The sequence below is a fragment of the Typha latifolia genome, chromosome 8 (genome assembly GCF_019914945.1).
Source record: "Typha latifolia isolate L0001 chromosome 8, TyphaL0001v2, whole genome shotgun sequence".
NCBI classification, from domain to species: Eukaryota; Viridiplantae; Streptophyta; class Magnoliopsida; order Poales; family Typhaceae; genus Typha; species Typha latifolia.
In genome coordinates this window covers 6,491,075-6,518,199 of record NC_133093.1, presented here as the reverse complement: position 1 = coordinate 6,518,199, position 27,125 = coordinate 6,491,075, and the positions used below count along the sequence as shown (strand labels likewise).

At 35.7% G+C, this 27,125-nt stretch overlaps 1 protein-coding gene across 7 annotated transcripts; it reads right to left on the bottom strand.

Moving 5' to 3' along the window:
• Nucleotides 1-4,994: 4,994 nt before the first annotated feature.
• LOC140794180 (ADP-ribosylation factor GTPase-activating protein AGD4-like) lies at nt 4,995-26,750 on the bottom strand. 7 transcript variants are annotated; one of them, XR_012110077.1, is made up of 21 exons: nt 26,568-26,750; nt 24,333-24,409; nt 23,707-23,807; nt 22,750-22,820; nt 20,375-20,437; nt 19,591-19,635; nt 16,737-16,802; nt 16,601-16,648; nt 16,414-16,509; nt 16,285-16,326; nt 15,987-16,202; nt 15,553-15,684; nt 14,426-14,644; nt 14,227-14,313; nt 13,587-13,841; nt 13,347-13,468; nt 12,705-12,795; nt 6,396-6,838; nt 6,083-6,218; nt 5,380-5,449; nt 4,995-5,223 (listed from the first exon to the last, which is right to left on the bottom strand). XR_012110077.1 is itself a non-coding variant. In XM_073146091.1 (21 exons), coding segments are annotated over exons 3-20 (2,214 nt in total). In that variant the 5' UTR covers nt 24,335-24,409; nt 25,708-25,827; nt 26,568-26,709; the 3' UTR covers nt 4,995-5,449; nt 6,083-6,103. The 7 variants fall into 7 exon arrangements, 5 of the variants coding, with proteins under 5 accessions (XP_073002192.1, XP_073002196.1, XP_073002193.1 ...); XR_012110078.1 differs by having other exon boundaries at nt 4,995-5,449; nt 6,396-6,472; nt 6,562-6,838; XM_073146091.1 differs by adding an exon at nt 25,708-25,827 and having other exon boundaries at nt 4,995-5,449; nt 26,568-26,709.
• Between the last annotated feature and the right edge of the window lie 375 nt (nt 26,751-27,125).

Here is a 27,125-nt window from a genome sequence, read left to right as displayed (position 1 = left end):
CTCACAGCTCAGGACTTGATGCTCCTCATACCACGTGTGGTCCCACACGCTTATGTATGGCGTCGAAGAGGAAACTCGACCTCTCGAGTAACTCAAGCTCGAAAGCCACACCAAATGCCATGTGGCGCTCCTTTAAACACCCTACATCAACCTCTATCCATAGAGCTACTTCGACACCAGTTACAATCCATGTGACAATTGATCCCATAAATGCCAAATCTGTAACGACCCAAACCAACAAAAAAAAAAAATTTATGGGCACGACGTGACCGACCACACTGTGGCCGGCCTCGTGCCCATGCAAGCTGCGCATGCAGCTTGCGTAGTGGGGGTGCCACGTGGCCGCTGCCGCAGCCAACTGGCCGTGGCAGGCCCCGCCACCGCCGCAACCCCCTCCACTGCCTTCTCTCTCTCTCTCTCTCTCTTTCTCTCTCTCTCTATCTATCTATTTATCTCTCTCGGTCTCTCTCTCACTCCACTCTCTCTCCACTATTTTTCGCACTCCTCGTCGCCGACGTCGGCCCGCCGCCACCTTCCCGAAGCCACCGCCACCAGTGAGAAGCTCTCTCCCCCCCCCCTCTCTCTCTCTCTCTCTCTCTCTCTCTTGCCCGAGCTCGTCGGAGCCGAGCCACCGGCGAGAGGCCGGCCGCTGGCTGGCCAGCAGCGGCTGGTGCCCTCCCCGCCGGCCCGGGTTCGCAAGCTCCTCCCTCACCTTCTCTTTTTCTTCTTTTCCTCTTCTCTTCTTCTTCTTCTTCTTCTTCTTCCTCTTTCTTCTTCATATTTCTTATTTCTATCTCTTCTTCCTTTCTTTTTCCCTCAGCTCCCCTCCCCCTCTTCTTCTTCTTCTTCTTCTTCTTCTTCTTCTTCTTCTTCTTCTTCTTCTTCTGCTTTCTTTCTTTTTCTTCTTCCTCGTCGGATTCTACTTCTTTTTTCTTTCTTCTTTTCGCACAGTCTTTGGGCTCGGCCCAAGATCGTAGCAGCGATGCCGGGCCGAGCCCAAGACTTGTGCATTTAATTAATTTATTAATTAATTATTTTAGTTATGTTATTTATTTAGGTATTTTTATTCTTAATTAATGCAAATAGATTATTTAGACATTAACTATTTTAATAATATTATATATTCTTCAATATAATTTTATTAATGATAATTTTATAATTAATGATTAATTAGGTATAAATATAGGTAAATACTTTTATTTATTTATTTATTTATATATCTATTAGATTAATAGATAGATTTGTAAATTATAATTATTAGATTTATATTCTAATACCCTCATCATATATATTTTAAGTATTTCTATTAATTTTATGATTATTCTGCAACAAATAAAATACTAAACTTATTTAGTTGTTTATTTATTATTTTATCGAGTAAAGACTACATTGTCCCTAATTAATCAAGATAGTGTATGAATTATAAAATTAATTATAATTAGATCTTGTCTATACTTATTTAGCCTTTTATTTTATTTTATAATTATATATTTAGAAATAATCTCATATAAAAAAGGAAACAGGGCTCTTCTCCTTATGTTATAACTAACATTTTATAATAATACTAGAATTATAATATTTGAATCGTATCTATATTATAGACCTAGTTATGTAATAAAAAATAAAGAAAAGTGATTCTAAACCTAATAAACCTTTATATTTTAACTGAATTAATTCTAATTAGATAAACAACTAATATCATACTACCTAAATATTTCAGATCCCGAACCCCCTTATTTGAGACCCCGTGGACCTTGCTAGCGATGAGTGTCACTCGGTTACCCGACGGACGTGAGAGATGTGTGCTTTGTGTCTTCTGATCAGACAGTGAGTAGTCTTATCCCCTAGACGCCTTTCTCAAATTAGGATATATTATATCTTATGTACACACATGGTTTGGCCTCCAACATGATTATATGATTTTATCTAGAGATGATTTCACTCAAACATATTTTATCATGCATTTGATTAGGCTAATCTGAGATATGAGTACATTGGTGATATATAGAGATGATTATACTGTTATGGTTTTTATGTCGGGATAATCTCTATCATGAGTATGCATGTAATGGACTAGCAAAAGTATACATGTGTTAGATACATTTTTACAGTCGGCATTGCATCATTTTTCTCTTGGCTTCTTTACCACCTAAATTCTTGAGTTGCATGATTTGTTGTCGTACTGGATATATGCATATGATTTATCATATATAGGAAATCATAAAAGTACATGTGTATGTGATGTGATGTGATGTGATATGATGTGATATGATGTGATGGTTGGAACAGTATCTGGTTCGGACTAGTACTGGACATACTCTTAGCGTATGACAGAGTATGGTGATGGTTAACGATTGTACTCTTAGCGTATGACAGGGTACAACTATCATTGATATACCCTTAGCGTATGGCAGGGTATGATTACTTTCTTCTAAGATACCCTTAGCGTATGGCAGTATATGATTTATCTACAGAGATACTCTTAGCGTATGACAGGGTATATTCTAAGCTTGTGACATGATGTGTATCGAGTTTGAGACCAAGTACAGTAGTCCAGTATGGTGGATGATATTCAGAGTTGAGACGGTTGATTGTGATAGTGAGAGATATGTGGATTATATCTGGCTCTGACATATACGATTATCTAGTAGTTGGCATGCATCATGCATCATCATTGATGTGACCAGTTTCATTATTGTTATATATGATATGTCGTTATATTCGGTGATGTTATATGATAATTTCATCATGTGATATATTTTTAGTTGAGGATATAATATGCTCATTCATGAGAATTAATTTTATTCATATATATGTCATTGAGGATATATATATACATGTTCATACATAGTATCATGCTACTTTCTGATTCATATTATCCAGTACATAATTTACTATCTGTTTGGCATCACTGATTTAGGGTAAGGTCTATTTACTAAGCCTTTTGCTCATGACTCTCTTTATTTCTTTTCTAACCCACTCAGATACGTGGTATGTGATAGCAACTTGAGATATCTCGAGGAGATATTTTAGAGCGATGATGAGGTGAGCTATAGATACGAGATAGTATAGATGATAGTTTATATAGGAATTGAGTTGCACCAGTATTTGATGTTTGTACTCTGTTGTATTAGACGATGAATTGTATAATACAGGTCGAATCATAGTGTACTCTTATATTAGTCGTTTTAGTTGTATCTTGATGATTTGTTGTGGCCTATGTGGATCCTACCGGATTATGTAGTAGTTTAATATATATTATTGTGGACTGGGATATTCATATGTTAACAGGTTTATTTGGTTAATAATATGATTTAAGTGGTGATGGGTTATGTGATCATGGATATCTTAGCAAGTAGTATTTGATGATGTCATGATTGTATGTATACAGGAGAGTATCTGTGTGTGACGGGCCCTCCCGATCTGTCGCGTGCGCCGTACGTGCCGTGTGGGTGCGTGGGCATGCACGTGCCTGTTACAAAATCATCTTGAAAAGGCAAATCTAACCGTCAGTCTCAATCAATCGATCAATCCATCCTTGGGAAAGGAAAAGGCATAGTCGATGGCTCTTCAAAATCTAGTATCACTATTTCCAAATAGGCTCTCCCCCTCACTATTATCACCCCTTCTAACTCTACTTCAATGTCTCTTTGTCCCCCTCCCCCCTAGAGCGTGAGTCCCGCTTACCCTCTTGAAGTGGTGATAATAGTATCGTATCGTTGATCCCCTAGAGCGTGAGTCACCGCTCACCCTCACTATTATCACCCCTTCTAAATCTAGTATCGTTGATCCCATAAATGCCAAATCCTCCTCAAAAGGCAAATCTAACCCTCAGTCTCAATCAACCAATCAATCCATCCCTTTTGGAAAAGGAAAAGGCATAACCAATGGTTCTTCGAAATCTAGTATCACTATTTCCAAAGAGACTCCCCTTCACTATTGTCACCCCTTTTGATTCTACCTCAATGTCCGTTCGTCCCACCCCCATTAGAGCGTGAGTCCCGCTTAGCTTCTCCTCCTCACCACGCTACCCATTTTGAACTGCCCATGAGCGCCCAATCCCTCTTAGATGCTATTAACACGAGTACTCCTCCATCCCTTATCCTCACCACGAAACCGACCACACCTTTCTTGATCACTCCCGCTCTGCCAATCATACCCTCCTTCCAGATCCTCGAGGAGGTGGAGACCTCTAAGCTTCCCTCAAAGAAAGTCATTAATCCAATCGACCGGCTCTCCTTTGTGGATCGGGCCTTTGCAGCGCTGGAGTACCCTCAAGTTAGAGCGAGGGAAGAGAAGGTGGAAGTTCACCTTGAGCAACACAATCCTAACTTGATTCCTGTGATCACCGAAGCATCTTTCAAGCAATGAAAGATAGCCACTACCTCTTTGATCAAAGTCGTTGCCTTGATCAAAGCCAAAAGCCACACGAGCAAAGGCGAGGCCATGGCTATTGATGAACAAAATGACAATGCCTACCCTTGAAGGCACTCCCGACGAAAGCATCTTGGAGGATATGATTTACTCATGAAGCTATCATGTGGAACTATCATCAAGCTTAGCCCAAATTGGGATGGAGTGTACATCCCAAGAACAGGGTTGCCGACGGTATCATCATTGGCAGCCGAGCGGGGTATGTGGAGATTACCAAGGTGGGCCCCTCCCCCCAAGCTATCCATGTAGTGGCCTCCGAAACCAGTAAGCCTCCATTTCTTTTATTGGCAATCTCTGCCAGTACAATCAGCGTAGATAGAAATTATTTATTCCATGAGCTTAGCTATGTCATTAACAATGATATTCCTTGGATGGTCGTCGGTGATTTTAACTGTGTTATGATTCACTATCATATGTCACTGTAAAAAAACATACACCATTTAAAAGGTAAAAAATTTCGCCCTTACAAAAGGTGAGGAGGTGTTCAGGGATAAATTATAAACTTTGTTCTTTGCAGTATAAATGCAATACTATAAGTATAGTGCAGGAGGGTGGATATGTAAGATAACCCTAATATATTTTTTTATAGAATTACATAGAATTTGGAAGTTCCTCAATAAATTTGTACTCGCCAATCAAATATGAAATCTTTCATGGTGAAGAATCTCCTCTTCATCAATAAATACAGATTACAAGAATAAATAATAACACAATTTCTCAAAATAAGTATACCATAAGGCACACATATCCAAGTAGTAGAAGACCGTGGAACACTGGAGGGTATACGTCCTGGAATAATATCAACGAGCACAAAATTACCATTAATGAGTTCTTCTGATGTGTAGAAACCACAAAGCATGATCGAAAACTGGCAGCATGCAGCCGCACAGAGGAAAGTAGCTTAGAACTTGAATGGCCATCCAATAAATGTTGCAAGAGTTATACCCCAATCAGTTCAAAAGTAGCGCATGGCACCAATATAATGCCTTCTTCAGGAACATGGGAAATTGTCTGCCTGCAAAAAGATAATTTGCACAAATCCATATTTTAATTGCAAGAGAGAACCTTCACGTCTGAAAGAGCAATAATATAGTCAATCAGGAAAGTACAATGATGGATGACAAAAGAGTAAAACAAGGATTTGCATCTCATGGCATGAATCCATGCCAGTAAACCATTGGTATAATACATGTTGAATGGCACAGATCAGTACATCCCTACAGCAAATGATCTGTGTTTGCCATGAGAAAGGATGGGGTTGTCATGACATGTGTCAAATCATGCCGGTCACCACATCGGCTATATGGCAATCCATGGAGAAAAATGATCAAACAGAAGTAGCAAGCAATCTACTAACAAAATTGTGGCTAAAGGTTTTATCTTTCATCATTTCTTTTATCAAAATTTTAAGGTTAGAATAACCTATGTTTGGTGTTATACCAGTAAATGTGGACCTCCATGTAATAGATTTCCTTAAGAGCCAAAAATAAGTGCTGGCATTTTGAAAATAGAAGAAAAGTAGAGCTGAAAATATGATATTAAACATACGAGTTAATAAGTACATGACTTGCAATGTAGCTCATATCATGGTGGTTATCTTATGACAGAAGATAACAGGACGAAAGTAGGCATACAAAAAGGCCCAAACCTGGGGAGTAAGCTGCCTGCATCATTCCTGCCCAACAAACAATATGAACAATTCCTCATCGGTGATTGCTCCTAGCTCCATTCTTCTTTCCAGAGCAGTCAGACCCCCACCATCTTTAATTGATGGTCGGCCACCCCTGAAAATGATAAATTAGGTTTGAGGCATGAGATTCCTATAAATGTCAATCCTGACAATTCTATATCTGGCAAAATATTAACTCTACCATGTAGGTTCGGATTCTACATTTTCCAGCTTGGAGATAGATCTCTAATCATAAAGAAAAGCATAACTTCCATGGTATGTTAACACTTACTTTCTAAGAAGATACTTGGCAAGGGTGTCATTTTTCTTGAAGACACAATGGTGCAAAGGTGTCCTACCGTGGAAGTCCTGCAGATTGATATCCGCACCAAACTGTAGCAACATCTCCAACATTGTAGGATCACCAAAATGACAAGCTAAATGCAATAAGGAACAACCTTGTAGACAACTTTTCTGATCACCAGAATCCTTAATCTTCTGACATGTTGCAGGATCAAATTGCTTCCTCTCCAAAGGTTTCAACTTTGGTGTATCTAATGTGTGATGGAAGTCATCATTTAGGTTCTCATATTTGATATTTGGACTAGCCTCTGTCACCACAAGTAGATGATATAAGCTTTGTATATCGTTAGCTTTGACGGCATCCCATATGCTAGCACCATGACGAACAGTGGGCTCAGATGTTTCTTTAACAATAAAACTTTTGTCCACATACTGCAACATAAATGTTTGCAAATAACATACATCAATTACTCAAGACAAAATAATGATCAGAAAAAATACTCCAGAGAATGTTCAGGTTTTTGAAGTTCCTACAGTAATAAGCAATGACAATGACAAAAATCTTTATAATTCTCCGCTTTTCATGGGTGATTAAACAGACTCAGACCCATCAGTATCATGCAATATGCACAACAATAAATATTTATAATGCAGAAGAAGAAAGTAGGATGTTCACTCATGGTGAGGAACGATGTAGGTCTTAAGGCATAAGAGATGAGACTGTTTGAACGTTCTGAAAGATTTGACCAATATCAGAATACTAATAATAATTTATTAAAAGGAATAGGTTGAAGTTTAGTACAAGATTCGACGCCATAAATAGTTTACAGTGTCAGCAGATAAGCAGATATTATACAGTTTCCACCAAGAATTTAAGTGATTTCACAATTGGCTGTGCCAGCAGACCAGTAGAACAGTGCATGCTGAGTGGCATGTGCAGTGTGCCCTAGGTACTGACCTTGTTCCAACAATAATTGAGAGGGAGGAGAGAGTGATGCAGAACAACATCCACAAACCCTAGGAATCTACCAACAGGGCATTCGGAATCCACGGAACAATAGTAATTGAACCCACAGAATCCACAAACGGAGTGTCGGAAGGTGAACTCCAGCAATGCAAAACCAACACTGGCGATCTCAGGTATGTAAATTTTTATATTTTATTTCTCTCTCAGATCCAGCAGAATTTTTTAAATAATATTTTAAATAATAAAAAGGTATGTAATTTTTAAATAATATTTAAAAAAATTTATAATTAAAATTTTTTGATTTGATTCAGGCGACCGATACGGCTAATACATATTGTTTTTCCGGAAGGCCAATCCCAGTCCAGATCTCGATTTTTCGAACCTTGGAAAAAAGAGGTCATACATAGGCCACTATCGAAAAAGCTCTCAAAAGGATAGAAATATAAAAACAACATATTGGTGGGGCTATCTCTAAACTTTTCTTCCACAATCATATTCATTTCTATATAATTGATAACCCTTATTATCACACTATGGTAGATATTTTACAATTAGTAGAGCTTGACGTTCTGCCTTCTAATTCAAAAGATACTGCTACTAAATATCTTGAATCGAAGGTAGATAAGCTTTTACACAGATTGTGATGGGTAGACTATACAGAATAGGAGAAATATAATTAATTTCTTGGCGTGTTCGAGTATATGGACAATAGTTTTAAAGTTTGTTGACTGCTCATTTGTTTTTTAGTTGATAGATGAAGTAGTAGAAGAAATATGTGAAAAAAAAAGTAGTTCAAATGGTAATTGCTAATAGGGCAAATTACAAAGTTATAGACCTCACTAGATTTGTCACTTATTTTTCTAGCATTGGAGAACATCGTATTATATAAAGATAAAATTATGTGGATATTTATGTTAAAATAGTGGTTTATAAAATTAAGAATATGAAACCTAAAGATCAAAGTTTAAGTAAAACTTTAAAAAATGACTCTTGGAAATGCATTTTAGAATAATATTACAATTGTTGTCGCAGTATTTAAGCCTATTGTCAAAGTATTTATAGTGGTAGACAGTGACGACAAATCTAAAATTGGTTTCTTATATGAGAATATGGACATAGCAAAGAAATCAATGAAAAAGATTATGGCAAAAAAACATAGAAAGTGGTGAAAGTTGAATTACTCTAGATGGAGCAAACAACTGCATAGAAATATACACATCACCGGTAGACATGCTTTTAACATACTAATTTACTTTTACTTATAAATATTTTAAAGTTTGAATAATTACAAATTTTAAATTATAAATTTCTACATGATATTTTTTTAATCCAAATCTTCAAGTAACTACAAATATCATTAATGATATTGAAGTCTTGCTGGAGTCAGCAGACTAGAACCTGACATTGATAAACCAAACTTTTGTAATAGAGAAGTGATTTATGATACAATTAAATAATATTATTAGAATATATTTCAAGTTTCAACCTGATATATGAGGTAAGTTAAACCCGCAGATAAAACATCAATCAAGTAGTGGGCCTATGAAAACTGTGGACTCACGGATGTTTTAAGGCTCAAGGCAATCAACAATCGCCTTGATCTTTTGAAACGGACTCACAATAGACACATTTAGGTGACACCACAAATCCTAGAAAATGACTCCAATCAATGAGAATTAGAGATGATTTTACTTCAACATGTTTGTATATAATGATTTGTATGCTAAAATTCAAATTTAATTGTGGGATCAAATATCAAATAGAGGTTTGCAATACAAAGAGTGGGCAAACTTGTTGAAGATGATCCAAATTTGCTCTCGACTAAATATAAATTAAGTTGCCATCAAAGTACACTAAAAATTTATCCAAGAATGGTCAAAGTACCTATACCATGGCTCGCATAAATGTGCTTAAAGCATTACTAATGCTTTAATGCTGTATTAGAAAGCCCAAAAGGCATCACTAATCATTCTTAAAGACTATCCTTAGTCTTAAATACAGTTTTCCATTTGTTTCCTAATGAAATATAATTTTATAATAGTCACCTTTTAAGTCAATCTTGGAGAAAATCATGACTCCAGCCAACATTAGTGGCATGTCGTCAAATCAAGGAATTGGAAAATGATATTTTAACCGTTATTGTATTGATAGCTCGACTATCAACACAAATGTGTCATGACCAATCCTTCGTAGGTGTGAGTAAAGTCGGAACAACACAAAAGCTCAATCTTTCATGAATGAATCCTTTCTTTAATAGTTCATGTACTTGGCGTTGGCATGCTCTGTTGGAGATCCAATAGTGCAACAAGTTGGGCTGACATGCTCCAAGAACTAGACCAATAGCATGTTGAATATCACGCATAGTGCTGAATGTTCTAGAAGATCCTAAGAAAGAACAATTTGAACTTCCTCATGTGAAGGAGCCACTTTTGTAGAAGGTTGGTCAATGGTGGTATTCTTAACTTTGTGAGCTAGTAAAGCAAACACGCTGAACTCTTGGTTTGCCTCTTTCCCAAATTCTTTTGATTTATGACGTTCAATCTTTTTATGTTAGTCATGTCTTTCTTGTTATCCTTGTGGGCTAGTTTAGGACACAAGGGAACAAACACCTTTCATTCATAGCAATAGAAAAAGTATCAACCAAAGATACATTGTAACGATTTGGATAAGATTTTGCTTTCAACCCTAGGTGGGACCCAACACTAAATGAAATCATATTGATATATTTGTTGCTATCTACAATCGCTTTGCAATCTTAATCCTACATTTGAAGTATGTGTGGAAGATTGTGCTTCGGCACCAGTCATTGGTCTCTCTAGGTTGGGCCAAAGCACATCTGATAACTCAGAGTGGATCAAATGCATCCACATAATGGTCCTCATAAACACGATCTTCATCACTATCCTGCATCTCATTAGGTCATAGTCTTGCTCGTCAACATTATCTCCCTCAAGTATGTTTTCCTTCTCCCTAAGATAGAGCCTTGCCGGGACAATTCATTACTATATGTCTCACTTGTTTACATTTAAAACATTGACCAGGATCGTTGAATGGCATAGCATCATTTAGCAATCCTTTGCCTCTATCTCGGTTGGCTAGCAACATGCTCTGATTATATTTATAAGGTGTCATTGTTATTTAAGGTCTAGCTCCAAATGGAGCAAAGGTGAAAGGAGTTCGACCTACAGTTTGTCTAGCCAGTTGTGTTTTGACCAACTCATAATTCAGTGCAAAGTGTGGTCTAGTATAACAAAGTTATCTCACGGAAAATTAACTCTCACCTAATGTCCTCATTAAGGCCAGGTCTTAAATAGCTCAAGATCATCCTCTCGTCTTCAACATCATCGCACCTCATTATGTATTTCTTAAATTAGGAGACAGTCACTAATAGATTTTATCCCTGTTCTAAGATTGTTCTATTGATCCAATATGTCACTGTGATAGGAGTGAGGTAGATATTTTTCTTTCGACTTCTCTTCCATTTCTAACTAATCAATTATTGGAGATTGATTCCTCCTGCTTATAATTTGCTAAATTGTGCCAAAGTAGCTAAATTGATCCAATATGTCACTGTGATAGGAGTGAGGTAGATATTTTTCTTTCGACTTCTCTTCCATTTCTAACTAATCAATTATTGGAGATTGATTCCTCCTGCTTATAATTTGCTAAATTGTGCCAAAGTAGCATGACCAACCAGCTTCATATAAGTAAATCTAGCTCTCTTATCCTTCGACAAGTAATACCACTAAAAAAAGTAGTCTATTTCATAAATCCAATCAGTAAATACCGTCTGATCCAATCGACCATCAAAAGTGAGAGCATCCACTTTGATATTCTTGATCATGTGCTCTTTAGAGTTCCTAAAGTCTATACGCAATGTGATTCCTAATCCCTCAATTCATATCCTGATCTAACATATTAGTCTTGATATTAATGTCACTCTGAGAACCTTTCTGAAATTCTCTCTTAGTGACGGTGGTTAGTTTGTTGCCAAGGGGCCTCGACATCGTAAGCAACACGACCGGCGCCTATTTAGAAGCTTTGGCATCACTTTTGATTGTCTTCCTATATCACCACATGTTAGAATCTCTGAGTCTGCAAGAGTATTTGCACTTCATGTTTATTCATTGCATCAGAAGATCAGAAGATCAGTAATCTAATATAAATTATAGACTGATTTGCATAGGCATCACAATTTGCATCAGATCGAGCATTTTCCATCTGGAACCACAAGGAAATTGCAAGCCCATAGTACTGGACCTTTCTAAATATTAAGACGGGTTGGACCAAATGTGTATGTCATTTATATTCCTTCTAATTATGACATTAGTTCCACTTTTAATATTGAAGACCCAATTGTTTACAGGACTCCTTTGCCTATCCTAGATGATCCATGACACATCTACGCCTACTCCACCAGATATGTCTATTTTTGACCCTAACACTTTCCCTTTTCCATCCACACGAAAGGAAAGCTAGACATTATTTTGGATGAACAGATAGTTTCTACAAACGGAGGAGCTCATTGTTTCCTAATCTAATAGAGAGTTCGTCCATATTTTGATAGTATGTAGATTACTTGTGATGAGCTATAGCAGATTGATTTGGATATATTGGTGTACTACCAAAGTTGCCTACAGAACAACTTGACTAAGTCGAATTTCTCCCACCTCGGGAGAGCTAATACGATCACCCATCTTAAATCATCGATCAAATACGTGTACAATTGTAAGCAAAGGAGGGCAGTTAACCTAGTGACACTTTGGCTAAGTAACAGATTATGATTTATGAGAGAATTTTATGTTTTATTTGTCGGGTACTTTAGTCTTTTCTTCTATCGATATTTTAGTTTGTTCTCCCTTTTAGTTTTTGCCTATATAAGGCTTGTAAGTCTTTGTTAAAGGGAAATGAATGATTATTAGTTTAGAGAGTTCCCTCATATTTTCTTTTGTTGGTGGATCCTATAAGTTTAGTTACCGCTGTTCGGTGGATTTAAAACGTCCTATTGGTGGATTTCTAGGGTTTGCATCACCCAAGATGTTCTGCATCATAGTTATATGAAGGGCTATGAGCTTGTTTTCCTATCATCTCTTGGTTTTCTGATTCAACAGAAATAATGAGTTTGCTGCCTATCATTTTCCTCGATCACATGCTCTCTAGAATCAGTAGTTCCAAAAGAAAAAAGGGAATAGAATACAAATTTATATATACATATAGGAGAGAAAATATAGGCTCACAGAAAGGAGCAGATGTAGTTTTTAGAAACTAAAAATTCTAATATGACACGATAAAAATTATTTGAAAAGGAAAGGACCATACAAGAATTATTACCTTTGCTTGGATGTACTTTTCCTTTCTTGAAAAGGAATCATTCGGATTAGGCTTTTCAACAGAAGGAATGCTCTTATCTGATTCATCCATCCTACATGAAATTGGAATGTTAGGTTAAGACGTAAGGAGAAATATTTTACAAAATAGCATTAAGAAAGCAATAGTGCAATACTAAATACCAATAAAAGAAAAGCCTAATCTATACATGGAAAACAAGCTTGAGTCACAGCAAATTAACAATATAGCCTTCTTTATCTGATAGAAATGGTTGAAGATGCATTTTACTGAGTCAAGTTAAAGTGCATTGCTAGCAATCTCAAAAGAATTAAGTCCTTCATTAGCCAAATAATTAATTATCCTGCATTTATTAAGCTCTGGCACTGAAAAAATTGTCTTTTGCGAGTGAGTGAGCTAGTGTGCATATACAGCAAAAGATTCAGATTGGTGCTACTATGTAAATTGTGGCAACATCCTCTTAGCCTTATATAACTACTGAGTGCTTCACAGGAGCATTGATCTGTTGACAATAGTCCCACATCACTTGTGCATTTATTTTAAAAATATGATCACAGTTTAGGATTCTTATATCAATTCAGGAACTAGGTCATATAATATACAGCCACAAATGTTTCAGATTCATACCTTTCAGCCTCATTGAGAAGCAATCCCTCCCACACTGAATTACAATAAGAGTTGCCCAGAACATGAAATAGATCCATGATGACAGGTTCCCAGACCTTTACATCCAGTGTTAAAGACCTCACCTGAGCAATATTTGATCATTAGTAAACATAAAACAACTTGTAGAGAAAAATATGTTCATGATATTGCATTAACTATCATATCTAATCTCAATTAATGAGAATATGTCAGGAATAGCACCTTTGAAATGTGAACACCAAGATTCCTGTGAACACCAGAGCATTCAATGCAAACTAGAATCCCTAGATTTAGTGATGCCCAGTCAGGTTCAGGAGCACTGCATTCTGCACAGATATCATTTCCTGGAATACTCCTGAGAAGTTCGGAGACATTAATGTATCCTTTCCCGCTGACACCATCTTCCAGCAATAAGGAATCAGGATTATTTGCATCAGCAAAACTGCGGCTTTCCATCTCTGAATTTCCAATAGAAATCTGACATATGGCAAGAGAAGAAAGTAAGAAGAATTTTGACTTTTGGGTAGGTAATGGCCTCTCTAGGTTGGATAAACATTAACCAATGACAATCAGTTAAAGAAGTATCCTTTTATGTCTAGTACTAGCAGCACATCTGACTTTCCTGCTTTGCTCTTTGAGTAGGAAGATGCAATGTACAGTTATCTACTGGCAAAAACTATGAATATAACAGCCTCAAATATGAGCTATTTGGCCATTTTTGGATGCAGAAGGTCAGATGCATCTCTGGCCAGCTTTTGATCACTTAGGACAGCAAAATTTTTTTGGTACCAACCATGTAGTGAGACTTTTATGGACAGGAACATGATGGATGAAAGAAAAAAAAAACTTTTTAGTGGATAACCTGTTCCGCAAAAGAAGAGTGAAGAAGTGATGCTATAACTCCCGTAATTTTCTCAACCCAGTCCATTCGATCTGAACCATTTTCAGCCTGCCAAATTTGAAGGAAGAATAGAGTTTACCACCGGGAACTAAGAAAGCATTCTTCAACAGAAAATTTTAGTTAAAGTTCTCTCAGATTGACACTTGTAAGTTATAACTACCTGTAATGTGTATGTATTCACCGGTGATATTATTCTAAAGCAAAATCTCAGATCTGACTGTTCTTCATCAATCTTAATTGTCGAAGTTCTAAGATCAACTGTGTGACATCCAAGGCTATGTTCATCCTGAGATAGTGTTCTTTGGTGCGAGAATCTGAATCTACCAAAAACACCAGATCCTTCGGATGGACCAGCTGGTTGTTGTGATAGATGTCCTTGCTTAGAGGATCAAAGACAAAGTAAGCAGATCAAAAATATTTATAACAGAAATTGTCCTCACAAAAAATGTTTGCAGTACACCTTGCCTAAGAAATCATATACAAAAAAAAAATATATCAAGAATAGGGTAGCATCACAACATATATACATATCTGGTGCAAATTTCATTCACCTAATAATTTGATAGTAGAAACTATTGCAGCTTTAGCCATATAATAAGAAGCTTCATAATTTCCAATGAATAAGAAAACTTATAGAAGTCCATGTTTCAAAAACCTGCACCTTACTAAAAAGTGATGGTGAATGACCAAAAAGTAAAACGGCAGCTGCTCTCTGCCCCAGTACAAACACCAAAATCACGGTCAACAATACTCCCTACTAGTGATTTAAACTTAGATAATAAATTCATTTATTATCTTCTGAGTATCTAATTTGAGTAAATTCTAAAATATAACAGATATGTTAGTGTCTAAAGTCAAGCTTGAATACACAAAGGAAAAGGAGTTATAGTGCTCGAGGCTCTTCTGAATGCAGGATCTGGGAACAGAAGGATATATGCAGCCTTTCTGAGAATTTGTTTCCACCAATAAAACTCTTACCATCAAAGAGATAGTAAATGAACTGCAATGTTGTGTGGTTGTCAGCTTGCATCTCAGTTTTATTTAGACTATAGTTAAAATAATTTCGCTAATACCAAAAGCATTAGAATATTCAGGATATGGGGAACCCTTATATGTTAAAATAACACAAGCAAAGGTGGAAAGAGCATGATCCTTCATAAGCATAAATAATCTGTAGCGCCACTAACACTTGCAATAGCAAAGCTTCAAATGAAAGGAACGCTTTTATGTTTTAAACATAACGATCAAATGGGAAAAGAAAAAAGAAAAGCAGATGAGATTGGATACCTGTTGCTTACTCAATTTATTTCTGTAGTAGTATAAGGTTCCATGGCTATCAAGTACAAAGAACCTCCTTTTCCAGTCTCCTCTTAAACCTGATGAGCGCTTAAGAAGATAACCTTGTTTTATTACTTGAACCTGAAAGAACAAATTTCAGTTAGACAACAAGTAAATTAGTATTGACTGAAGTTCCATCCAAGACTTTAGTTGAAACAAAGCTAAGAAATTAGACAAGGGTAATAAACGAGCTAAGACATGTAAATAGCACCATAATAGAGAATCAAGCCATTAAATCTGTGAAAGTGTGGAGGTAATACATGTTCAGTGTAACAATCAAGATATCATCAATCACACAAGAAGTTTTCACCTTAGGAAACACAGGGAACAAGCATAATTTTTCTCAACAGAGATGTAATTGGTCAATTACAGATGATTAGTACCTCCCCATTTGCAGTAGAATTCATCAAAGCTTCAATTTCTTTATAGGAATGCACACCAACTACATGGATACCATCACCACTAGTTGAGGTGTCTACATTACTCAATGATCTTAAACTTGCAAGTTCAGCCTGAGTTCTGAACTCTTGGATTCTCTTTGCAAGTTTGTCCTGTTCAATGCTAGCCATTTCTTTTGATTGCTGTGCATATGTTAGAACCTGAATGAAGAAATTTAGTAAGAAATGATCCTGGGAAAGAGAAAATCTTTGACAGTTTAGCATGACGTAGAAAACAGTCTACCTGGTGAACAAATGACTCCATCTGGTTAAACAATTCATATCCCTGCCAAAAGAAAAGAGAATTCAGAGTCACTGAAGCATCTGGTTAAAAAAAATACAGATGGTGATTTTGACAAAGAACAGAACCTACCTGCTTAAAATACCTCATATGGGCATCCATTACTGCACTTATAGACTCCAAAAACTCATATTTCTTCTTTGCCTCAATATTTGCAAGTGCACTAACCTGAATTCCTTAAAATTATGGAGAATTATTGGAATAATTGAAGAACAGACTTGATTGTTTAAGAAAAAGAAAGAAAATAATTGGTACATACTAGATTAAACCGACATCTTTCGAAACTTGATCTTGAGTTATGCAGATCCTGTCAAATTGAACATTAGAAAGAGAACACATGAATGTTACAGACCATGCATATACTGAGTGTTACGTCAGTTTTCATCGTTAATTACCTCTTCTAGTTCTGCAACAACTTCCGGCCTCGTGCCCTTCCGTACTGACATAAACTTTTCACGTGCCTAACCATAAGCATTGAAACAGTCTTGATATCTTGAGTTTACTATTCAATTTAAAGAATACCTAATCGGTATTTAGAAAGAATAAGAAGCAAACAAGTATATGGAAATCAAAAGATTTGTGAGATGATGTCAATTTAGTGCCTAAAGCAAGGATTACCATGCTTGTCAGCACACCATGTGCTAATGGCTATTGGCACCTGGCACCCCTTTGTGCCATGGCGTTTATCATCTTACACCAGCACAGTATTGGGCAACATCCATTATATGCCACCCGAAACTCATCAAATTAAGTCAGACACCCAAAATGATTGATCTAGCTTAATTTTACTTGATCTATCATTTATAAGAGTCGTTCTATATATATCTAGTATTTTGGTGCTAAATCTATGCAAAATGCATTTCAAGATGTAGGAATTCCCCAAAATTTTAACCAAAATTTCAAAAATAATGAAGTTAATATATCAAATCCATTCAAATTGGGTCAAAATTGGTGTAGAAATATGATAGATTAACTTCATGAGTTGATTTGAACCTAAATTTTACAATTTTGAGCTAAAGTTTCAACATAATTAGAAATTGTTTGATAATTTATTTTTTCCCAAATTATTAAACTATTGTTTATTAATGAATGTGTTCAATCATACTATATGTTGAATCATATTTCTTCTTGACTATTGCTATATTTTTACCAAAATAGTTATGTGCAACATTATTTAGGGATAAAAGACTGTAATGGTGGGTTTAATACATATATCTTTAAACAAATAGATCATTTACAATACTATCTAGGGATAAAAGACTCTAATATAGACTTAATACATATATTAGACCTTAAAATATGTATAAAAATTCATAAAACATTTATTAGTTGTCGAGCTATATTACCAAGTTTATCCAAAAAAGATTGAATCACAAGTTGACATGTGCCCCTTCGCAAATATTATTTCTAATTTTATATTGTAAATATGGTGATAATTGATATTAAAAATCAGGTGACTTTTTATTTCTTTATGAAAATCATTTTTCATTATCACCAATTCTTATGTAATTGGCCGTTTAGTAATTGACATAAAACCATTAAATTAATTATTATATATTTTCTCGACTTAAAATATCAAAACTAATTATTATATATTTTCTCAACTTGAAATCTATGTATATATAGTTAGTTACCATAAAATTGAAACAAAATAATATAGTGGATTTAATATGAAGAAAAGGATTAAAATAATTACCTAATTATATGATCATTGTTACTACTCATTTTATTTTATATAAAAAAAATTAATCCATGAGCTAAGCATATGTTTATGTTTTAGATATTTCAATTTAAAAAATCTACTAAATTAAAAGTGGACCCATGTGATTTTATGAAAAGACATAAGTCTGATCAATCAAATTTGAACTGCAGTGGACCCCATGTAGAGTGGAGGTGACAAAACTCTAGCAAATTTCGCCTGGTAATTATTGCAAGGAGCAGAAGAAAAAACAAAATAAAATAAAAGTCATGGCCTGAAGAATGTTAGAATAATGCAAATTGCAAAATAGATAATCTAAATTTACTTCAAGCTATGAAAGGGAACTCCATGCAAGTGGAGGAACAATCTGGCAACAGCTCACAAAAGTGATAAATCATATTGAAATCGGCCTGCTCTTTAATAACAAAAAATTTATTCAAACTTCATATCCTATGTGCTTCCTTTTGTGGAAATTCTCACTTGTCATATTAGGAATAGAACTTTTTATTTCAGGCAGATTCTCTACTATCCATAGTTAGATAACTGATAATAGTGCTTCCATGCGTTAGTAATGGTATAACATAGTTTGGAACTGACCCAATATGAATCTATCTTTTATCTTAACAATCCACCGTCCATGGGAATTATTTGGTGATCCCCATGACATGGACAAAGTTCTAGTTGGGAAGATTTTCTATACATCAGGACATCGACAAATTGTTATTCCTTAGTTAGCACACTTGCTTCGGAATTGATAACACTACCACATTACCAGAGTATGGAGTTACTACCCCTAATAATTTTAAAAGCTCCAAATGCTATTTTTAACTGAAGAATTTGCATGTCCTACAGTCCTACCCCTGCTATACAGTCCTGAACCACACCTACTCTGGCTCAGTAAATGAGTAAGCAAATGCAGTGTCCTTTGAAGCATGAGCTGATGATAGGCAATCCATGATAAAGGCCAGCTAATATAGTACTAAAATTTTAGTCACATTTCGAATACAAGGCAAATATTTCTATATTACCACTCTAAAATCGGTACAAAAGAAAATCTTCAGAACAAAGTATTCCTCTTGCTGACCTCTTGCTTCTGAAAGAAGCTTTAAAGGAAATTAAGGAAAATATTTGATTTTGAAACATGTCATATGACATTTCTAGTCACATTCATGCTTGGCTGTATGCCCCAGACATCTGCCATGCATCTGAAGCCAAACTGATCACAAGGACCTGTGAACACCCTCAGCTCAATGTGCAAGCAGTCAGGTGGGTGAAAACTTCCAAGACTTGTACTTCATTCTCAGCTATAAATAGTTATAACTTGAGATTGATCTCAAGAGTTAAAGACTGCAATCATACCAACCACAATGAAGTATTCCTCAACACATCACATATCCTTCATGTGATGGATAAAGCAAGAAAAGAAGTGAATCAGCATATCAGAGCTTATCATAGTTCATAACCAAATCTCACCAAAAGAGGCAGAGTAAAACAAGTATGCAAGACAATCCAAAAATTAAAAAAATAAGATTTAAAGTTAAAAGCACTACCTGATCATACCCCTGTGTAGCTTTGTCCAAGCGCCGGCGGCAATCCTACATACATGACCAACCATTTTGATCATTTTGTGAACAACAATGTATCAAGAACTTTATTTGAGCCTTTGATCCAACAGAGATGGGAACCATTTTATGGTGCAGTAAACTAATTGATATCCTATTCTATATCTCTGCCAATATCTTAGGAATAGCATTAAAAAAAATGTTGTATCTATGAGACTCTGATACTCGGCAGTCTGCTAGCTTTTCTAAATTAGTTTTCATATAGGATGCATCCTCCATGCTCTGTACATGAAATATGGCATACCATAAAAAATGAGATAAGAAATTTCCTGGTCAGGGAGACAACATGATATAGAGAAATATCATGGTAATAATAATTATAATACATATTAGGGAAAATTATATTTTATCCCCTGTGATTAGGCATAAGTTTACTTCACTCCCATATAGTTTCATTTGTATCATTTTACTCTCTTATAGTTATATTCAAATTGAAACTATTATTTATTCTATCATATTTGACCAATCTACAAATCAAATTTGAAAATAATTGGATAAGCTTTTCAATATATATAAAATAATACCGATCAAATTTCAAATAATATCTCTCTACATCATGATATATCTCTAAATCATGCTATCTACATCATGCAAGGATGTCAAGCATACCATTAAGGTAATTTCATCAATTATCTGCAGACTACTTATATTACGTTCACCTTGAAATATATGGCAGCTTATTGCAGTACATATAATTACCAGAAAGATGTACCTTTACGTTTTGCAAATCCACACTCATGAACTGAAACAGACGGTCAGTCAGCATATGTTCAACCTGTTTGAGGAGAAGAGAATAGGGTGGGGTGCTTGTAATATCGAGGAATAAGAATTACACATAATCCTGGTTAACAAAAGCATCAGACCAAATAGCACTGAATATTCACGCTAATGAGTTTTTGAACAGAAAGGGCTCATGCATCAATATTGAATGGGATTGATTTAAGTTGCCTTGTTCATCACCCACACTAAGACAGCAGATCACCACAGCAATAAGTAAAGGCAGAAGATTCAAAACACAAGATGCAACTCCAAATTTATTAACATGCAATTACCCAGAATATATACTTGCACAGATACAAGTACAGACAAAAATACAAGCATAACATAGTACAAAAAGTATTAAACATGCCTCTAATGCTTAGTGTTCTATTATATCTTTTAAACATAGTATCCTGGATAGACCAATGTACTACCACTATATATACCTCTGTTTTCAGTGCAATCTTTTTGCATAACTACATATATATGTCTATGGATGTATTTCAGAATTTGAATTGCCAAGTCATGTGCCTGTTAATAGTGATACAGCCATTGGCTTGAGAAGATGGTGTACTTTTAAAGAGTAATATATGCGACTACTTTGTCTTTTGTTTGGCTCTCTGCCTTACTTACCTCAATGATGAAGACAACTATTTTGTTGGAAGCTGTCATATCTAGCTTACATCTAGATTCTTTTAAGCTAAGGGAATCTTAGCATGTTATATAGAATGACCATGTTGCATCACAAAAGCATATAACCGTAACCAGCAAATTGTCCTTAAAAGCTTCACACACAGTTTCCCTCTTGCCAAATTTTATTGGCACCATAAATTTGGTGATTTCACAATATATCAATAGTTCATTTACTCGAAATATGCTTGCTTCCCAAATGAAGCCTGCTCAACTACTTGAGTTGCTCCTGAGCTTACCCACATGTTAAGGAAATAGATTGACAAAAGCTGTACTTCCAACTAAGTTACTAGATGTAGACGGAGATCTTAAAGACGTATATTCTAATGGGAGACATTTATTGTCTATTGAGAATTTGAGATATTAGTGTACAAATTAAAAAACTTCAATTATTGATTTATTTCAAGGAACTTGTGTGACTTATGCCATTAGTATGTCTAATAAGTAAAATGTGACCACCTAACAAGAAATATAAACTCAGTGAGGATATGGTTGTAGAAACATCTTGAAATTTGAAACTCACTAAAATATACTAATTTTCAGTACCCTTTCTAGGAAGTTGAACAAAAATAATTCAACATCACATTCAAGTAAATCAAGAAAATCAACTTGTTACGGACCAAATCTGGAATGATCCATCCATAGGATGATTTTGAAAATTTAGGTGGAGGTAGCCTCGTGAGTTAGGGTTCTAATGGCTCTAGTTTTACCTAAATCGGAGGTCGGGATGAAAAGATAAAAATAAAATAGTAGAGATATATCAGGGAGGGCAGAACAGTAATATCCGACGTTGTGGCGGTTGTCGGAGGGTGGCGGACGGCCAAGGGTGGTGGTGGACGGCCGTATAGTAGGATGGCTGCTGGAGGTAGGAGTTGGCTAAGGTTTGGAAGCTTGAAGGGGACCTACGATTATAATTTGCTTCTATGAAGATAAAGACAATCTAACGGCTAATGTAAAAAAAAGATAAGGACGAGAATAATAACTGGCTAAACTCAAATTTCTCTCAATTCAATTCCATATATTTATCAATACATGTCCACTCCTATTTATAGAAGTAAAAATCTATAGCGGATCGGATTCACATGCGGATTATCCGATTTATTTAAATTTCAAACAACAAGATAAAGCTAGCTAACTAACTAAATCAGCCTTCTTTATCTTTCATGATTAATCCTTCATTTCACGATAGATAGATTCCGAATCTGGAGAAGTCTTGAATACCAAAGTTGTAGATCTGGAGGTTGGTGATCTTATCCCGTTGGTTTGATATTATTCAAACGTCTATAGAATATTCTACGAATATTTTTTCAAAACTGCGCAGAGCTGGATTTAGCTAATTATATAAAATTTTAACCTTCTAACTAAATCAAATAAGTAAATAAGATAACTAGACTCAATCCATTGAGCCCAATCTCTCCTTGATGTGATCCGATCTGACCCGGTTCGCATCACAACTTGAGAGTAAGACAATACAATACAACAGAGACAAGTTAGGACAAACTATATCTTAGCATAAGAAGAATCATAAAGAGAGAGCAACTTCAAGCAGCCATTGTATATTACGCAGGCCAAAGATGCTTTGCAGGCACAAGCTGTTAGAACAATAAAATGGTAAGAAATTTATAAATAAGCATCTACCTGAGAACGAAGAAGCTCCTTGTAAGTTCCAACTTCCCTAAAAGCAGTAGTAAACTTGGACATTACAGGCCCTACAGAACAGAATAATACCTCCTAAGGAAATGTAAATCGAAGATAATATCAAAGCATACTTTATACTCCGCCAATAAGCAAATTAATACATACGTGAAAGGAGTAAAGGGTGTATATTTTATAGACCAATCAGTTAAGCCAACAACAATACAAAACTTTACGAACCTTTACCAAGGAAATAGAAGAATTATTTGCCAAATTTTCCGCATATTTGAGATTTATCTTCAGTTGACTTTGGCTTGACTGTACCTTAAAGATGAACACCTAAATCAAAAGTTCTCGTATGTCTCACTCGCCAAGATTATTCTCATATTTATATTACTTTCTGAAGGGGTTGCTAGTAAATACTAACTTGCAATAACCGAAATACAACCAAGAAGGTACATAACTCTTGCAAACTGGCCATCAAGGATTTATAAAGGACTGATGTCAGCTTGAGGGACCCCATATCTTTGGGAAAGGCCAGCTGATGAATTTCCAGTGCATGGTTAGGTAATACTTATACTGTTATACACTGAGTCAGGAAGATAATACCAACAAAGGCATCATATCAGCCCATCATACTAATTGTGACAGATATAAGGAGGCCAGTACAACTATAAGATTGACCAAGATACAAAATAGAGAATGAAACAGATTACTACTGGTTGTTCAAGATGATGGATTGAAGCTAACAAGGCCACCCCTTGCACAATCCTCTGAAAAGGTCATCATACAGACTCGTTGGGCATGTAATACACTAAAACATCTAATATAGAACATCTACGGGTAACAATGAATTATGCTAATTAACAAATATTTATTTCCAGGGTCGAATCAAGCAAATGACATGGATTGGTATCAATATAGAAAAATAAAGATACAAGATAGGTTAGTTGAGATAACCTCCTATGGCCACACTAAGAGGGTCATCCTGTCCAGCACCGAATGCTTCGAGAGAATCTGCAAAGGACAGATCTGCATCATATCCTTCACCAAGTGATACCCTGTTCCGAAAGGAAGAAAGTTATTGGAAACAGTACAGCAGGTGTCTACTTCTTGTTCACACATGAACAAATAAAAATGAGAGATCATGGCAAGACACTCACATGTAAACAAGCATGTAACGAGTATTTAGTACTATTCAGAGACTTACAGAAGGATGTAAATGCAAGTTAAATGTGCAGAAGAACAAACGCCATTGCAATTGCAGAAGATTATGCCTCCACATCAAGTACATCCATAAGAACCAAACACAACCAACAGAAAAAGAAAAAGGGAATATATTTATAAGTATGGATATGTTAACTAGACATATGCATAAAGAACTAAAGAAAAGTATGCATGACAACAGGCACAAGGTAGCTTGGTCAACGCATTTATGAGTTCATGTGTGCTTATTTGTGAATGGTATAGGAAAATGTGAAACAAAATAAGATATTGCAATTATAAGATAATTAAGCATCTGCACTTTATGAGCATACATAGTACAGATAAGCTTCTTAGCTTTCTAGAAGACAGAGAATACTCACATAAATCTTTTACATCCCTTATGAAGCTTTTGACAGCGGTCTTTCAACTCATCAGATGCTTGTTCCAAAGAGTAGATCTTTAGATCAATCAACAAAAAGAGGGTGTAAGTTTGCATACGATAAAACCAAATGTAAGCAGTTGTGCTTGTGATTTGTGACACGAATGCTGGCAAGACCATGAAAGTATAAAGGGTCAAACAATCAACCAGATGTTCCAAAACTTTCAAGCCGGAGAATAAAATGGCATTTTCTCTTAATATTAGCTTAATGCTAGAAAGAGACGTACCATGATAAAGCCGAGTTAAAACTTGGAAGAAAAATTACTATATATTATTTCTACAAAGAAAAGAAGAAAGAGACAAAGAAAGATGGAACTGTTTCATTATCTAAATAATTGATAAACAAGTTTATCTAATTGGTTCATCATTTCTATGACCTTTTGCTCTTAACCATATAAAAGTAAGGAACAACATGCACTAGGAAATGGGCAAATGACCATTCAGCTTTAGTGAGGGACGCATTAGTAAATTTACATTTCCATTGCCCCATGTAAAAGCATTCTTCATCAAGTTAAAAGAGATAAGGTAGCAAGGAGAACATAAAATTATCATCCTATTTCCTCAGTCTGCCCAGCCCTCCAAGAAGAATAGGAGAAAAATAAAAAGACGAGTAATTCTAGAACTATTCATTGAAATAATTTCTGATCTTAGAGTGATGGGAATTAGATTTTCATTTTTTTTTATTTTTAGACGTATTTTTATCTAAAAAATTTAATTTGATTTTAGAGTGTCCAATTTGGTTAAAACTCCTAAGAATCTAGGAGATTTGGTTGTTAGTTTATTTGGCAATAAGTTTGGTAAGATTTGAATGCTTTCTAAGCATGGATTGAAGTTTTGATTGATCCCGATTCATATTACCAAAACAGATCGACCGATTTGGCTGATCTCCAATCTGAGTCGTCCAAAATAGATGGCATGTATGTATTGTTTCTTCAAGTGGCCGAAACTGATACTAAAAACCTTGTTTTTGAATTAAAATAGTCATAGTTTAGTTATATATTGTGATTTGACGTAATTGCCTCATCTCTATAAAAAGAGGTGATGGAATTCCAGAAAAAAAAAACATGAAAATTTGAGAAATAATATTTGTAAAGGATTCCACATTTATCCCTCTTCTTCCATCTTTTGTAATGGATTCCATGCTTCCTTTGTCCCCTACAATCTATGTGGGTTTAATTTTCTTTCCTTCAAAATTTGGTAGATTATCTTTATCTTTTCTATCTACCTAGCCGTACTAGCATGAAAATAGCACTTAGAGACAGATAAAAAGATTTACATAAGCCCTATCTTTTCTCCTTGGGGATGGATCTAGGTACCTCCTCATCTTTTTCCGTATCGGCGTATTTTCTCGTCCTTAGGCCGCGTCACAGAGTCAACAAGAAATCATCCTTACTTCAGAAAAACAATTGATAACTGATCCCCTGCTAATTGGGGCCCTAGTTATGGGCCAGTTCAAAGAAGATGGAATTACCTGCTGTTAGAAAGCTCAGCTGATACAAAAGAGCTAACCAATCATGCATAATCTGGTGCAGTGCACTAAAGGAAGAAAAAAAGAAAACGCTTTGCCCAATGGTCCATTCACCTATAACAACCAGTATCCAAGGAAATAGACATACATAGAGATAAGCTAAATTCTTCCATTGAGATTTGGTAAATATAATAACCATCATAAAAAAGTTCTTCACTTTTCTTATTTCTCTATATAAACACACGAGGAAATCCAATCAAGGCGACCAGAAGAAACGCCACTCTTTTCCTTCTTCTCTTAGACTAGACATGAAACTGCTAAAGGTAAGAGAAGAGAGTAACCAAATCTGAGAAGACCAACTTTTGGTTTCAGAACTCACATTCAGATCTGTCCATCTAACTGAAAATCTTTACAGTTCTTCCAAAATGTCTGTGTATGTATTTCTTAAGTATTCAGAAAATTAATTCGCCCTAGATAACAAAAACACACGCAAAGCCGCTTTCTTGATCGAGATAGAGGCCAACCACATGTTTTTGTTTTCGGAAAGGTGAGATTTTTTATGTTTTTGGATCGACCAGAGACCACAAGAAACCCAAAACCCAAATGAGATCTCGACTTAAAAATAAAAAAGATAGAAAGAGAACGACCAAGAATAGAAATCAAGAAGAGGGCAATAAGCGTTTCTAGGGAGGACTTTAGAAAACATACCTGCTTCCTGAACATTGGTGAGTCTTCCAATTTCGTGAAGGCCGCCATATCTTCTGCCTCTCTCTCTCTCTCTCTCTCTCTCAGATCAAAGCTTCTCTTTTCTTTTCCTCTCAGATTCAAGCTCTGAGAAGAGAAGAGTTTGGTGGCGGGGGAATTCACAGGTATTAGGAGCGTCGACGACCGAAGCCGAGGTGGGATTAGTATCTTAACTCAATTATGGCAAACGATCAAACTTTGGAGGTGGCTGTTGGTGTTTTGCGTCGCCGGTTGGGGGCCATCAACTACGTCTGATGCGGATTGAACGGCTAGGAAACAAAGAAGAGACACTTGCGAGAGAAGTAACTTTTTTTGCAAATTAGGTTATTTATCAAACCTATTTATTAAGGAGGATGAGTTTTTAAACTACTTCATTAAGTTCCATTTGATTGTTGCATTGGAAACTGCTATCATTGAAAGCTAATGTTGTCATCATTGTATACCCGCCCTCACTTCTTCTCTCAGGTGATTCTATCAAGGGGAAAGTACATTGTATTTAAACTAAACTGTTATTCGTTTATC